This window comes from Marmota flaviventris, chromosome 5, assembly GCF_047511675.1.
Source record: "Marmota flaviventris isolate mMarFla1 chromosome 5, mMarFla1.hap1, whole genome shotgun sequence".
NCBI classification, from domain to species: domain Eukaryota; kingdom Metazoa; phylum Chordata; class Mammalia; order Rodentia; family Sciuridae; genus Marmota; species Marmota flaviventris.
This window is the reverse complement of record NC_092502.1, coordinates 3,435,732-3,449,245: the sequence shown is the minus strand read 5'-3', so window position 1 is coordinate 3,449,245 and position 13,514 is coordinate 3,435,732. Positions and strand designations below refer to the sequence as shown.

At 43.6% G+C, this 13,514-nt stretch overlaps 1 protein-coding gene across 1 annotated transcript; it reads left to right on the top strand.

Moving 5' to 3' along the window:
- The first annotated feature begins 711 nt into the window (after positions 1–711).
- LOC139705615 (olfactory receptor 14C36-like) lies at positions 712–1,647 on the top strand. The gene has a single exon (XM_071611773.1). The coding sequence runs from the start codon at positions 712–714 to the stop codon at positions 1,645–1,647; it is 936 nt and encodes a 311-aa protein (XP_071467874.1).
- The last annotated feature ends 11,867 nt before the right edge of the window (positions 1,648–13,514 follow it).

The window sequence follows — 13,514 nt, the reverse complement described above, 5'->3', positions numbered from 1 at the left end:
AGATTACCTACAACATCCACAGCATGGATCCCAAGGAAGTCCCAGCATTCAGTACCCCATGTGATCGCAGGGGGCTTACTTCACCTCAGGCTGTAATTTCAATTCAGTTATAGCTTCAACTTTGCTCGAAGCATTAATTGAGTCAAAATCTGCAGAATTGAAAGATTTCCATAGAACAACATTGTAAAATCACATGTAAATCAGCAGCCTACCACCCACTCTGGAAGTCCTGACAGTGGCAGGCTTTAGGAATGTGTGGAGACTCTCAATACTGATTTCTGCACATAGGGACAGGACAGTGAATAGAGACATGTCTCTTGATGACAGGCAGACCATGCAGGAGGGTACTGAGCCCATCCTTGCTGGGTGTCCACATCCACCCAAATGTGCTGGTCAGCTCCTAATGACACTTTTGTGGAACTGTGACCATACACTAACACAGGGATTTCAGATGCACTGGGTACTCAGTCTTCATTGCGACGATGACTCGGTGCTGGGTGTTACAGAAGACAGGGAACCTCCTGAGCTCTGAGTCCAATCTACTCAGAAGAGGTGAAGCCAATCAGGAGGCCAGTAGTGGCCGTCCCTCCATGCACAGGTTAGCTAATACAGCAGTAAACACTTGGAGGAAGAACATCTGAGGTGGTTGTTGACTTTTGTGTGCCCCTTGTCTTCTTTCCTCTGCCTCCCAGTCGACAGCATCTGCACAAGATGGCCAACTCCACCATGCTGACCGAGTTTCTCCTCATGGGCTTTGCTGAAGGCTGGAAACTAAGGTTCCTCTACTCCATGTTATTCGTATTCATGTACCTGGCCACCCTCTTAGGGAACCTTCTCATCGTCACCGTCACCACTGCTGACCAGAACCTGCACACACCCATGTACTTCTTCCTCAGGAACCTGTCCATCTTGGACATGTGTTACATTTCTGTCACTGTCCCCACTGCCTGTGTCAACTCTCTCACTGGCCACAGGGCCATTTCAGTGGCTGGCTGTGCAACCCAGATCTTCCTAGTCATTTTCTGTGCCTTTGTGGCGATTCTGTTTCTCATGGTCATGGCCTGGGACCGCTGTGTGGCCATCTGCCAGCCCCTCCATTATTCAACTATCATAAACCTCCAACTTTGTGTCCACCTGACCCTGGCTTCCCTGCTCAGTGGCCTAGTCTACGCAGGAGTGCACACTGGTGACATGTTTGTGCTGAATTTCTGTGGCTCAAACATTGTCCCTCAGTTTTTCTGTGACATCCCCTCCCTGCTGATGCTCTCCTGCTCTGATACATCCAGCAACGAGCATTTCCTTCTCATCTCCGCTGTGCTGGTTTGTGGTGGCAGGTTCTCGTTTATCGCCATGTCCTATGTGCGCATATTTTCTACTGTGCTCAGGTTCCCCACACAGGAGCAGGGGAAGGCCTTCTCCACCTGCGTCCCCCACATCCTCGTGCTGACCGTCTTCCTCAGTTCTATCTCTTATGTGTATCTAAGGCCGTCAGTGACCTCTGAGGGGACTCAGGACATTGGTCCTTCTGTGTTTTACACTATTGTTCCTCCCTTCTTGAATTCTATCATCTACAGTCTCAGAAACAAACAGGTAAAGGACGCAGTGAGGAAAGTCATATTGAGAAGGGTTTATTCCGGAACAAAATAAAGATATTTTAAATGGTAATTCTATTTTATTTTTTTTTCCTATTTTTTTTAAATTTTTTATTGTTGGCTGTTCAAAACATTACATAGTTCTTGATATATCATATTTCACACTTTGATTCAAGTGGGTTATGAGCTCCCCTTTTTACCCCATATACAGATTGCAGAATCACATCAGTTACACATCCATTGATTTACATATTGCCATACTAGTGTCTGTTGTGTTCTGCTGCCTTTCCTATCCTCTACTATCCCCCCTCCCCTCCCCTCCCCTCCCCTCTTCTCTCTCTGCCCCCTCTACTGACATTCGTTTGTCCCCCTTGTATTATTTTTCCCCTTCCCCTCACTTCCTCTTGTATGTACTTTTGTATAACTCTGAGGGTCTCCTTCCATTTCCATGCAATTTCCCTTCTCTCTCCCTTTCCCTCCCACCTCTCATCCCTGTTTAATGTTAATCTTCTTCTCATGCTTTTCGACCCTACTCTGTTCTTAGTTACTCTCCTTATATCAAAGAAGACATTTGGCATTTGTTTTTTAGGGATTGGCTAGCTTCACTTAGCATAATCTGCTCTAATGCCATCCATTTCCCTGTAAATTCTATGATTTTGTCATTTCTTAATGCAGAGTAATACTCTATTGTGTATAAATGCCACATTTTTTTTATCCATTCATCTATTGAAGGGCATCTAGGTTGGTTCCACAGTCTTGCTATTGTGAATTGTGCTGCTATGAACATCGATGTAGCAGTGTCCCTGTAGTATGCTCTTTTTAGGTCTTTAGGGAATAGACCGAGAAGGGGAATAGCTGGGTCAAATGGTGGTTCCATTCCCAGCTTTCCAAGAAATCTCCATACTGTTTTCCAAATTGGCTGCACCAATTTGCAGTCCCACCAGCAATGTACAAGTGTACCCTTTTCCCCACATCCTCGCCAGCACTTGTTGTTGTTTGACTTCCTAATGGCTGCCAATCTAACTGGAGTGAGATGGTATCTTAGGGTGGTTTTGATTTGCATTTCTCTGACTGCTAGAGATGGTGAGCATTTTTTCATGTACTTGTTGATTGATTGTATGTCCTCCTCTGAGAAGTGTCTGTTCAGGTCCTTGGCCCATTTGTTGATTGGGTTGTTTGTTCTCTTATTGTCTAATTTTTTGAGTTCTTTGTATACTCTGGATATTAGGGCTCTATCTGAAGTGTGAGGAGTAAAGATTTGTTCCCAGGATGTAGGCTCTCTATTTACCTCTCTTATTGTTTCTTTTGCTGAGAAAAAACTTTTTAGTTTGAGTAAGTCCCATTTGTTGATTCTAGTTATTAACTTTTGTGCTATGGGTGTCCTATTGAGGAATTTGGAGCCCGACCCCACAGTATGTAGATCGTAGCCAACTTTTTCTTCTATCAGACGGCGTGTCTCTGATTTGATATCAAGCTCCTTGATCCATTTTGAATTCACTTTTGTGCATGGCGAGAGAAAGGGATTCAGTTTCATTTTGTTGCATATGGATTTCCAGTTTTCCCAGCACCATTTTTTGAAGATGCTATCCTTCCTCCATTGCATGCTTTTAGCCCCTTTATCAAATATAAGGTAGTTATAGTTTTGTGGATTGGTTTCTGTGTCCTCTATTCTGTACCATTGGTCCACCCGCCTGTTTTGGTACCAGTACCATGCTGTTTTTGTTACTATTGCTCTGTAGTATAGTTTGAAGTCTGGTATCGCTATACAGCCTGATTCACACTTCCTGCTTAGCATTGTTTTTGCTATTCTGGGTCGTTTATTTTTCCATATGAATTTCATGATTGCTTTCTCTATTTCTACAAGAAATGCCGTTGGGATTTTGATTGGCATTGCATTAAACCTATAGAGAACTTTTGGTAATATCGCCATTTTGATGATGTTAGTTCTGCCTATCCATGAACAGGGTATATTTTTCCATCTTCTAAGATCTTCTTCTATTTCTCTCTTTAGGGTTCTGTAGTTTTCATTGTATAAGTCTTTCACCTCTTTTGTTAGGTTGATTCCCAAGTATTTTATTTTTTTTTAAGATATTGTGAATGGAGTGGTTGTCCTCATTTCCATTTCAGAGGATTTGTCGCTGATATACAGGAATGCCTTTGATTTATGCGTGTTGATTTTATATCCTGCCACTTTCTGAATTCATTTATTAGCTCTAATAGTTTCTTTGTAGACCCTTTTGGGTCTGCTAGGTATAGAATCATGTCATCTGCAAATAGTGATAATTTAAGTTCTTCTTTTCCTATTTTGATGCCTTTAATTTCTTTCGTCTGTCTAATTGCTCTGGCCAGTGTTTCGAGAACTATGTTGAACAGAAGTGGTGAGAGAGGGCATCCCTGTCTTGTTCCAGATTTTAGAGGGAATGCCTTCAATTTTTCTCTATTCAGAATGATGCTAGCCTGAGGCTTAGCATAGATTGCTTTTACAATATTGAGGTATGTTCCTGTTATCCCTAGTTTTTCTAGAGTTTTGAACATAAAAGGATGCTGTACTTTGTCGAATGCTTTTTCCGCATCTATCGAGATGATCATATGGTTCTTATTTTTAAGTCTATTGATGTGGTGAATAACATTTATTGATTTCCGTATATTGAACCTGCCTTGCATCCCAGGGATGAATCCTACTTCATCATGGTGCACAATTTTTTTGATATGTTTTTGTATCCGATTCGCCAGAATTTTATTGAGGATTTTTGCATCTAGGTTCATTAGAGATATTGGTCTGTAGTTTTCTTTCTTTGAAGTGTCTTTGTCTGGTTTAGGTATCAGGGTGATGTTGGCCTCATAGAATGAATTTGGAAGTTCTCCCTCTTTTTCTATTTCCTGAAGTAGCTTGAAAAGTATTGGTATTAGTTCCTCTTTAAAGGTTTTGTAAAACTCTGCTATATACCCATCCGGTCCTGGGCTTTTCTTAGTTGGTAGTCTTTTGATGGTTTCTTCTATTTCCTCAATTGATATTGGTCTGTTTAGGTTGTCTATATCCTCCTGACTCAATCTGGGCAGATCATATGACTTAAGAAATTATCAATGCCTTCACTATCTTCTAATTTATTGGAGTATAAGGATTCAAAATAATTTTTGATTATCTTCTGTATTTCTGAAGTGTCTGTTGTGATATTGCCTTTTTCATCCCGTATGCTAGTAATTTGAGTTCTCTCTCTTCTTCTCTTCGCTAGCATGGCTAAGTGTCTGTCGATTTTGTTTATTTTTTCAAAGAACCAACTTTTAGTTTTGTCAATTTTTTCAATTGTTTCTTTTGTTTCAATTTCATTAATTTCAGCTCTGGTTTTAATTATTTCTTGCCTTCTAATTCTTTTGCTGTTGTTTTGCTCTTCTTTTTCTAGGATTTTGAGATGAAGTATGAGATCATTTATTTGTTGGTTTTTTCTTTTTTTAAGGAATGAACTCCAAGCAATGAATTTTCCTCTTAGAACTGCTTTCAATGTGTCCCATAGATTCCGATATGTTGTGTCTGTGTTTTCATTAATCTCTAAGAATTTTTTAATTTCCTCCTTGATGTCTTCTATAACCCATTGATCATTCAGTAACCTATTGTTCATTCTCCAAGTGATGTATTCTTTTTCCTTCCTTTTTTTATCATTGATTTTCAGTTCCATTCCATTATGATCAGATAAGATGCATGGTATTATCTCTACTCCTTTATATTGTCTAAGAGTTTCCCTGTGACATAATATATGATCTATTTTTGAGAAGGATCCATGTGCTGCTGAAAAAAAGGTGTAACTGCTTGATGTTGGGTGGTATATTCTATATATGTCAATTAAGTCTAGGTTATTAATTGTGTTATTGAGTTCTATAGTTTCCTTATTCAACTTTTGTTTGGAAGATCTGTCCAGTGGCGAGAGAGGTGTGTTGAAGTCTCCCATCATTATTGTATGGTGGTCTATTAGACTCTTGAACTTGAGAAGAGTTTGTTTGATAAACATAGCTTCACCAGTGTTTGGGGCATACATATTTATGATTGTTATGTCTTGTTGGTGTATGGTTCCCTTAAGCAGTATGTAGTGTCCCTCTTTATCCCTTTTGATTAACTTTGGCTTGAAATCTATTTTATTTGATATGAGTATGGACACTCCTGCTTGTTTCCGAACTCCATATGAGTGATATGATTTTTCCCAACCTTTCACATTCAGCCTATGCATGTCTTTTCCTATCAAATGCGTCTCCTGTAGGCAGCATATTGTTGGGTCTTGTTTTGTGATCCATTCTACTAGCCTGTGTCTCTTGATCGGTGAGTTTAAGCCATTAACATTTAGGGTTATTATTGAGATATGGGTTGTTCTTCCAGCCATATTTGTTTATTTCTGTTACTAAACATGGTTTGTTTTCCTCTTTGATTATTTCCCCCCCCCTTTACTGTCCTACCTCCCACTGTTGGTTTTCATTGTTATTTTCCATTTCCTCTTCCTGTAATGTTTTGCCAAGGATGTTTTGAAGAGATGGTTTTCTAGCTGCAAATTCTTTTAACTTTTGTTTATCGTGGAAGGTTTTAATTTCATCTTCCATCCTGAAGCTTAATTTCGCTGGAAACACAATTCTTGGTTGGAACCCATTTTCTTTCAGTGTTTGAAATATGTTATTCCAGGATCTTCTAGCTTTCAGAGTCTGTGTTGAAAGATCAGCTGTAATCCTGATTGGCTTACCCCTAAATGTGATCTGCTTCCTTTCTCTTGTAGCTTTTAAAATTCTCTCCTTATTCTGTATGTTGGGCATCTTCATTATAATGTGTCTAGGTGTGGGTCTCTTATGATTTTGCACATCCAGCATCCTGTAGGCTTCTAGGATTTGGGATTCTGTCTCATTCTTCAAGTCTGGGAAGTTTTCTCTTATTATTTCATTGAATATATTGCTCATTCCTTTGGTTTGAAACTCTGTCCCTTCCTGTATCCCAATGACTCTTAAATTTGGTCTCTTGATGTTATCCCATATTTCTTGGATGTTCTGCTCATGGTTTCTTAACAGTCTTGCTGAGCTGTCTATGTTCTTTTCAAGTTGAAATACTTTATCTTCATTGTCTGATGTTCTATCTTCTAAGTGTTCTAATCTGCTGGTAGTATTCTCAATTGAGTTTTTAAGTTGGTTTATTGCTTCCTGCATTTCTAGGATTTCTGTTTGTTTGTTTTTTATAACCTCTATCTCCCTGTATAGTTGATCTTTTGCTACTTGGATTTGTTTATGTAATTCATTGTTGAAGTGATCTTTCATTGTCTGATTTTGCTGTCTGATGTCTTCCTTGAGACTCCAGATCATCTGAAGCATGTATATCCTGAATTCTTTATCTGACATTCCATCTGCTGCAGCTATTACCTCTTCTAACATTGAGTTGACCTGCATTGCTTGTGGTCCTTTCTTTCCTTGTCTCTTCATACTGTTCGCATTCCTTTCTACTTGGTGAAACTGTTGTGCTATTGAATTTTCCCCCTATATACTTATATTGGTCTTGTATAGTTGCAAAGTCTCCCTCGCAGGCGCGGGCGGTGGCTCTGCCCCTCCTCCAATTGGGCCAATGTGCCTACCACACCGGCAGGCCACTGGGCCTGCTCTGCCGGTTGGTAGCAGGTCCGCCTACCTTGCAGGAGCGGGCGGCGGCTCTGTCCCTCTGCGGGAGGCTAGGCTTATTCTGTTGGTGGTTCTGCCTACTTTGCAGGTGCAGGCAGCGGAACTGCCCCTCTGCAGGCCTCTGGTCACAGGTCCGCCTACCTTGCAGGCACGGGGGGGGGGGGGGGGGGTGGCTCTACCCTTCCTCAGGCCACTTGGCCTGTTCTGTCTGTCGGTTGCAGGTCTGGCCTGTTCTGATGGTGGTCACAGTTCCGCCTACCTGGCAGGCGCGGGGGGTGGGGGGCGGGTCTGCCCCTCAGCAGGCCGCTGGGCCTGCTCTGTGGGTGGTCACAGTTCCCTCTACCTTGCTGGCGCAGGGGGAGGGGGCGGCTCTGCCTCTCAGCAGGCCGCTGCTCCTCTTCTGCCGGTGGGTCGCAGGCCCGCCTACCTTGCAGGAGTGATTGGAAGCTCTGTCCTGCCGCGGGCCACTGGGCCTTTTCTTTTGGTGGTCACAGTTCCGCCTACCTGGCATGCGTGGGGGGTGGGGGGCGGCTCTGCCTCTCAGCAGGCCGCTGCTCCTCTTCTTCCGGTGGGTCGCAGGCCCGCCTACCTTGCAGGAGTGATTGGAAGCTCTGTCGTAATTCTATTTTAATCAATGACTTAGAAACATTAAGAAAGCATTTCTTGTCTGCGTTTTACATATTAGACCTTCTCCCACAGTACCATCCTCTTGAGGCCTATAGACTCAAGTGTTTTCAGGAAATGCTGAGCATTTCATTTACACTTTCTATTCTCCTCCCCCACACTTTAAAAAATTTCAGCAACTCTATTAATATGTATGTTTCATAAAATTGGCATAAAAATGCTAAAGACTAGATGATTTCTTGATCTTATCTTTAGCAATATCAATGCTGATAATGCACTGAAGAAGATCTTAACGAATTATATGCGATCCAAGCTGCAGGCATAGAACAATTGGATGAGGAGGAGGATGCCTGTCTGTAGGGATTTTAACTGTGGAAATGTACAAGGAAGCGTTCCCCTGGTGAGCAAACTCCCTCATGGTGACAGGCACTTGGTTTCCACCCTTAGAATGCCCTGCAATCTCTCTTAGGATCTAGTCATATAGCTAATATATGTGCCAAGTCTAGCTGGTATGGCAATGATTTGAGAAGCTTCTGTGTTAGAGCCTCACCAAGCCGCAAACCTTGATTGCAGCCACATAGCTCCTGGGAATAAAGGATCTTGCTTGCTTGACAACTACAATGTTTCACCAAGCTCTGCTGCTCCTGGATCTGCTGCCTAACACTAACTTCAGACAATGGACTTTCTGGAGAGCTGCACAAAGCCCCTAACATTGCATATTGTAACTGAATTGTAACTGCAGAATATCTAACCTTATTGATACTCTAAACAATAACAAGCTTATGGTACTAATGACCCAATGTAACCTATTAGTATGAATAAAAATAACTCCTCAGACAAAGAGCCACTCTGCCATCTTCCCTGCATCTGCACCTTGTCTCTGTCTCCTCTTTATTATTAGTCCTTACACCTGTCATTTCAGAACAGACTCACAGGACAAACATGTGCTGTCCACCTTCCCCACAGACTCCTACACAGGCACCCAGACCTGTACCAGGGTGAGTGCATGAGGGGCAAGGACACTGCCAGAACTCACAGGCACTGTGGGACATCAGCACTTAACTGAAATGTCGAACATCGCCATGTCCCCCAGTGAGGGGGATACACAGGAGGCCGATGGTGAGGAAGTGTGAGCTCAGGGCCATGTCACAGTGGGTCCGCTGCCCCTGAATCAATCCTATGGATACCTTCCAGACTCACAGTGCTCAGCTGGAGAAGCCACATCCAGCAGCTGCCAAACCCCACACTGGCCCCTGACCTGTGGAGGGAAGGTGGCTCTGGCAAGGGTGTGCTGTCCATAAGAGAAGCTCTGAGCACAGTGCAAGCAATGGAACCCCACACACTGTGCTGTGGGACAGAGGACCCTGCCTCCACCAGGACTTGAGGAGAAAACACACTGGGCGGGCCTTGCTCTTCACCACAGAGTGTGGGACAGGCCGCATGGAGCCACCCAGGGGGGTCCCACCCGGCTGTGCCCCCCAGTGCTCAGACTGGCAGCACATTGGGGACAGGCATTCCCTCCACCCGATGCTGTGGTCTGTGACCATCCCTACCCACACCCTGTGACAGTGTCCCCAGAGACAGTGAGTCGATGTTCTGTTTCCTGAACCCCTCAGCAGGCTGGCTCCTGGCCCCCTCTGAGAGCTGGCTGAGTGATACTGTGGGGGCCCCTCTGAAGCCACTTATGCATCAGGAGCCACTTTTGGACCAGATCCTGAGTGGACCCAACTCCAGCCCTTGTGTTTCCTTCCATGGGCACTGCTGGTCTCTTCCTGTCCACTTGCTGTCCTCTCAGCTGGGCTGTGCCTACAGTCCCCTCCTCCAGCCAGGGGGCAGAGGGGCAGTACCCTGGCTCTGTGCTTTGCTCCCACTTGCCTTTCTGCCTCTCTGTGCTGCGTAGGTTTCCACCTGTTGCCCTGATCCTTCTCTGATCTGATCACATGGCAATCACCTCTATTTCAACATCTTGGCCCGCCTATAATCTACCCATATATTCAGGGTCCATTTCCTCTTCATGACCCCAGCAGCCATGCACATCGCAACTTCATGGTTTCAAAAAAGAATTGACAGCTCTGCGTCCCTAATGCAGACGAGTTCTCCAGGAGAGCTTCACCCTGTGTGGTGCCAATGCTGCTGCTGAACTCTACTCTTGCTGATCTGAGAGGAATATATTTAATGACTGGGAACCACCAGGGACTGCTCGCTGTCCTTGTTGCAGATGGAGACACACTGGCCAGGTGTCCCACCGGTGCAGTGACCTCCAGTGCTAATCAGAAGTTCTTTCCTGCATCTGATGTTTTCAAATTCGTCTAGCTGAGCTCTGACAGGCACATCCTGGCCTCTGAGTGCCACCTTCTCTTTGCACTTACCAGAACTATCCCGAAAGTCCTGGGCTGGACTTCTCAGTTGTGCAGCCTAGGCGAGGTGGCTCATTCTCTGATGTCCACCTCTCACTGTTCCTCAGGTCTCCAGGTTCCTGTTGATCTTGCCTGCTGAGTTCACAGACTGTCCCAGGAAAGACTCTGAAGCCAGTCACTCAAGCAGGCACCTGAGCATCATGAGCTTCAGCAGGGCCCACTGTCTTAGGTACTGGGGGAGGGATAGTCCTCATCTACTCTGAGCCTCCAGCTGCAACGAGTGAGCACTCCTCCTGACTCCCCGGTGCTGGAGAGGAGCCAAGTCCACATGCAGGAGCCATGGGGCCCAGAGGAAAAGCCCCTACTCATCACACAGCTCACCTCTAGAGCCACTTCAAATGCAGCACTGGAAATCCAGTTTCTTCAAAGAAGGTGAACCTGGCCAGGGCTCTTGCATTCTTCTGTGTAAGGGTTCTGGCTGAGGAAATGTACAAGACAGCAAATTTCCTCTGATGAGCAAAATCCCTGCGGATAGCAAGCATTTTGTTTTTCACACTTAGAGTATTCTGCAGTTTCTCCCAGGAACTAGTAAGATAACTACCACATGTGCAGTGCCTAGCTGATATGGGAATGTCCTCCATGAGGAGGCACTGTGCAAGAGTTTTACCAGCCTGGACCTTGATCTCAGTTCCTGGGAATAAAGGAACTGGCTTGATGGGTAGCTACAATGTTTCACCAAGCCCCTGGACCTCCCCACCTAATAGTAACTTCAGACAATGGACTTTCTTGAGAGCTACACAAAGCTCCTTCCATTGCATATTGCAACTGTGGAATGTAACTGCAGAATAAGCCACCTCCGTGATACAATAAACAATAATGTAGTAATGGCAACAGTGACCTAGGGCAACCTCCTGGTATCAGTAGTAGCCGCTGAGACCAACAGCCATTTTCTGCCTCTGCATCCTGTCTCTGTGTCTCCTTTTATTTCCTTACACTTCTGAGTTCTCTGTCACTTTCTACCTGATCTGCAACCTTATAGAGATTTGGAGGAAATCTCTTTTCCCTTAACTCATGACAAAGCAGCAACGTTCTGGGACATACGGTACTGCCTCCCTGACCTGCACTGGCCACCTGATTGCAGCAGATACTTTGCTCTTCTCAATCTCTAATAAAACAGTGACAAGGACCCTCCCTGAGCTTCTCTTTCTTAGCTTCAAAGTCAGGGTAATATTCTTAATATATAGGTTTTTTGCAGAAGTGTCATTTGGCAATACCTGTGAGGGAGCTGAGTCCATTTAAAACCTGCCCAAGCACTCTTCCAACCCACTTAAAAGTGGCTGGAAATATCCTTCCTGGGCTCTCTTTTCTGTGAGTATGTACATAAACTCTCTCATCTTCTCCCCAAGTTGACATTTAGAATTAGCATTAACATCAACAATCCACCCAGCCCAACCAGAAATGCCAGGAAGGAGAGCAGCCAATAGGACAGTTGGGCTTCTTCTCTCCACCCACAGGGACAACTGACACCTGTGGGTTCTCACAGTGTCCTTTCCCTCCAGACCCTGTTTCCTAAATCCACCAAGTCAACCATCCCTACAGCTGGGAAGCCAGACATTCTGTGTCCCTTCTGCAACCCCAGGAAACCACTCAGAAATTTCCAACAGTGTTCAACATCTCTCACTAAATTTACTTATTCATTTTTGCACTAGGTTTAAGAAAAGGAAACAGACACAAGTCACCATGCAGTGCCCAGATACAATCCCCCAAACCTGTGCTCTGTGTCCTCCAGAGAGTCTCAGAGTCCTACCCCTCCATGGGTCATCCAGTGCCACATCAGACAGACTACATACCTCAAGCTTAATGACCACACCCCACACAATCCAAAACACACAGCGTATCCCACACTTGGATGGACAAAATTGAATACACAGATGTTATCAGGCGTAAAAAGAGATGACACCCCTAACAGAACCACTGAGGTCTTTAGTCCCAGATAATTAGGGACTGTCTGCTTGGATGCCACAGAAAGGCAGGGGTTTAGTGGACACAGCGAAGATCGGAGGAGGTTTCCTAGAACAGTGTCAGAGGTGAACTGTGGGCTCAACTCCTCCACACCCGGGGACACTCACAGGTCAACCCAAGGGACGGTTCCAAATACTGATGAAATATAAGTCAGGAAGCCTCAGTAGATATCCCTCTACCAGGAGATGCATTATCATAAACAATGATGATGTCGATTTTGATAACACACATAATACACATATTATGACATGTTTAGGTATTGAAGTCATATATGTTTCCCTATTTATTCAGCTTGCTCACTCAGTGCATTTGACTGTATTTCTCTTAATGTTTTAATGCAACAACTGAAATTTTTCCATCTTTGTTTTCCTCACTCAGGGTTACACGTGCTCCACTCAGTCCTTCTCTCCTGCAATATCTCTTCCCGCCTCAGATTCACCCAATTCATCCTGGTCTGCTTTTATACCTTGGATCCTATTTTTTTTTCTTATTTTCTTTTTTTGCTTGCCCAAATTTTCTCTCCTCCCCCACTAATCCACTTGTTAGTGTAGTGATAATTTTAATAACTTTAATAACAAAATTATCGCATTATTCCAGAAAACTATCAACGTCCCACATAAAAAATAAAGGAACTAGAGAACATTTTTAACAAGTTTTTTTTTTGTTTGTTTGTTTGTTTTTTTTTTTCAGTGCACAATTTATAATTTATTGTTTGTTTCTAAAATTTTCCGTTTATACTCCTCAATGCCATTCAATACTGTCTTTAGTATGATATATTCAATGATTGGTTGATAAAATCATTTTCTTACTTTAATTTGGAAGAAATATAAAGCATTACATATTTTCAAATGTGATGCAAGAGAATGATATTTTCCTTAAATGTCCATTTTTCCTAAACAGTATTAAGTCCTGGTTTTCATCCATGATAGTGCCAAAGTTCTTTTTCTGTGAATTCTTCAATCTCTTCAGCATTTCCCAACAGTTTTCAGCAGCTGTTTGTCCTCACATGAAAGAAAGACTCATTGTTTACTGAGAATTGTCCCCTGACAGCTTGCTTCGCTTATGTCTCTACCTTATGATCAGGCTTCAGAAACCACCCACTCGCCAACCCTCTTTTATATGGTAGAGAGCATTTATGACCCTCTTAGATTTTTCTGTGTGTCCAGAATTATTGTCGCAGAACATATTTAAATGTTTAGGAAGTGTTGTAGTGGCATTGCACAATTTAGTATGATTATGGGAAGAAGAAAAATGTTTTTCTGTGTATAACATTATCCCTTCT

What these genes read in the sequence shown, in the direction of transcription:
- LOC139705615 (XM_071611773.1), top strand. Translation starts at nt 712, where the DNA reads ATGGCCAACTCCACCATGCTGACCGAGTTTCTCCTCATGGGCTTTGCT.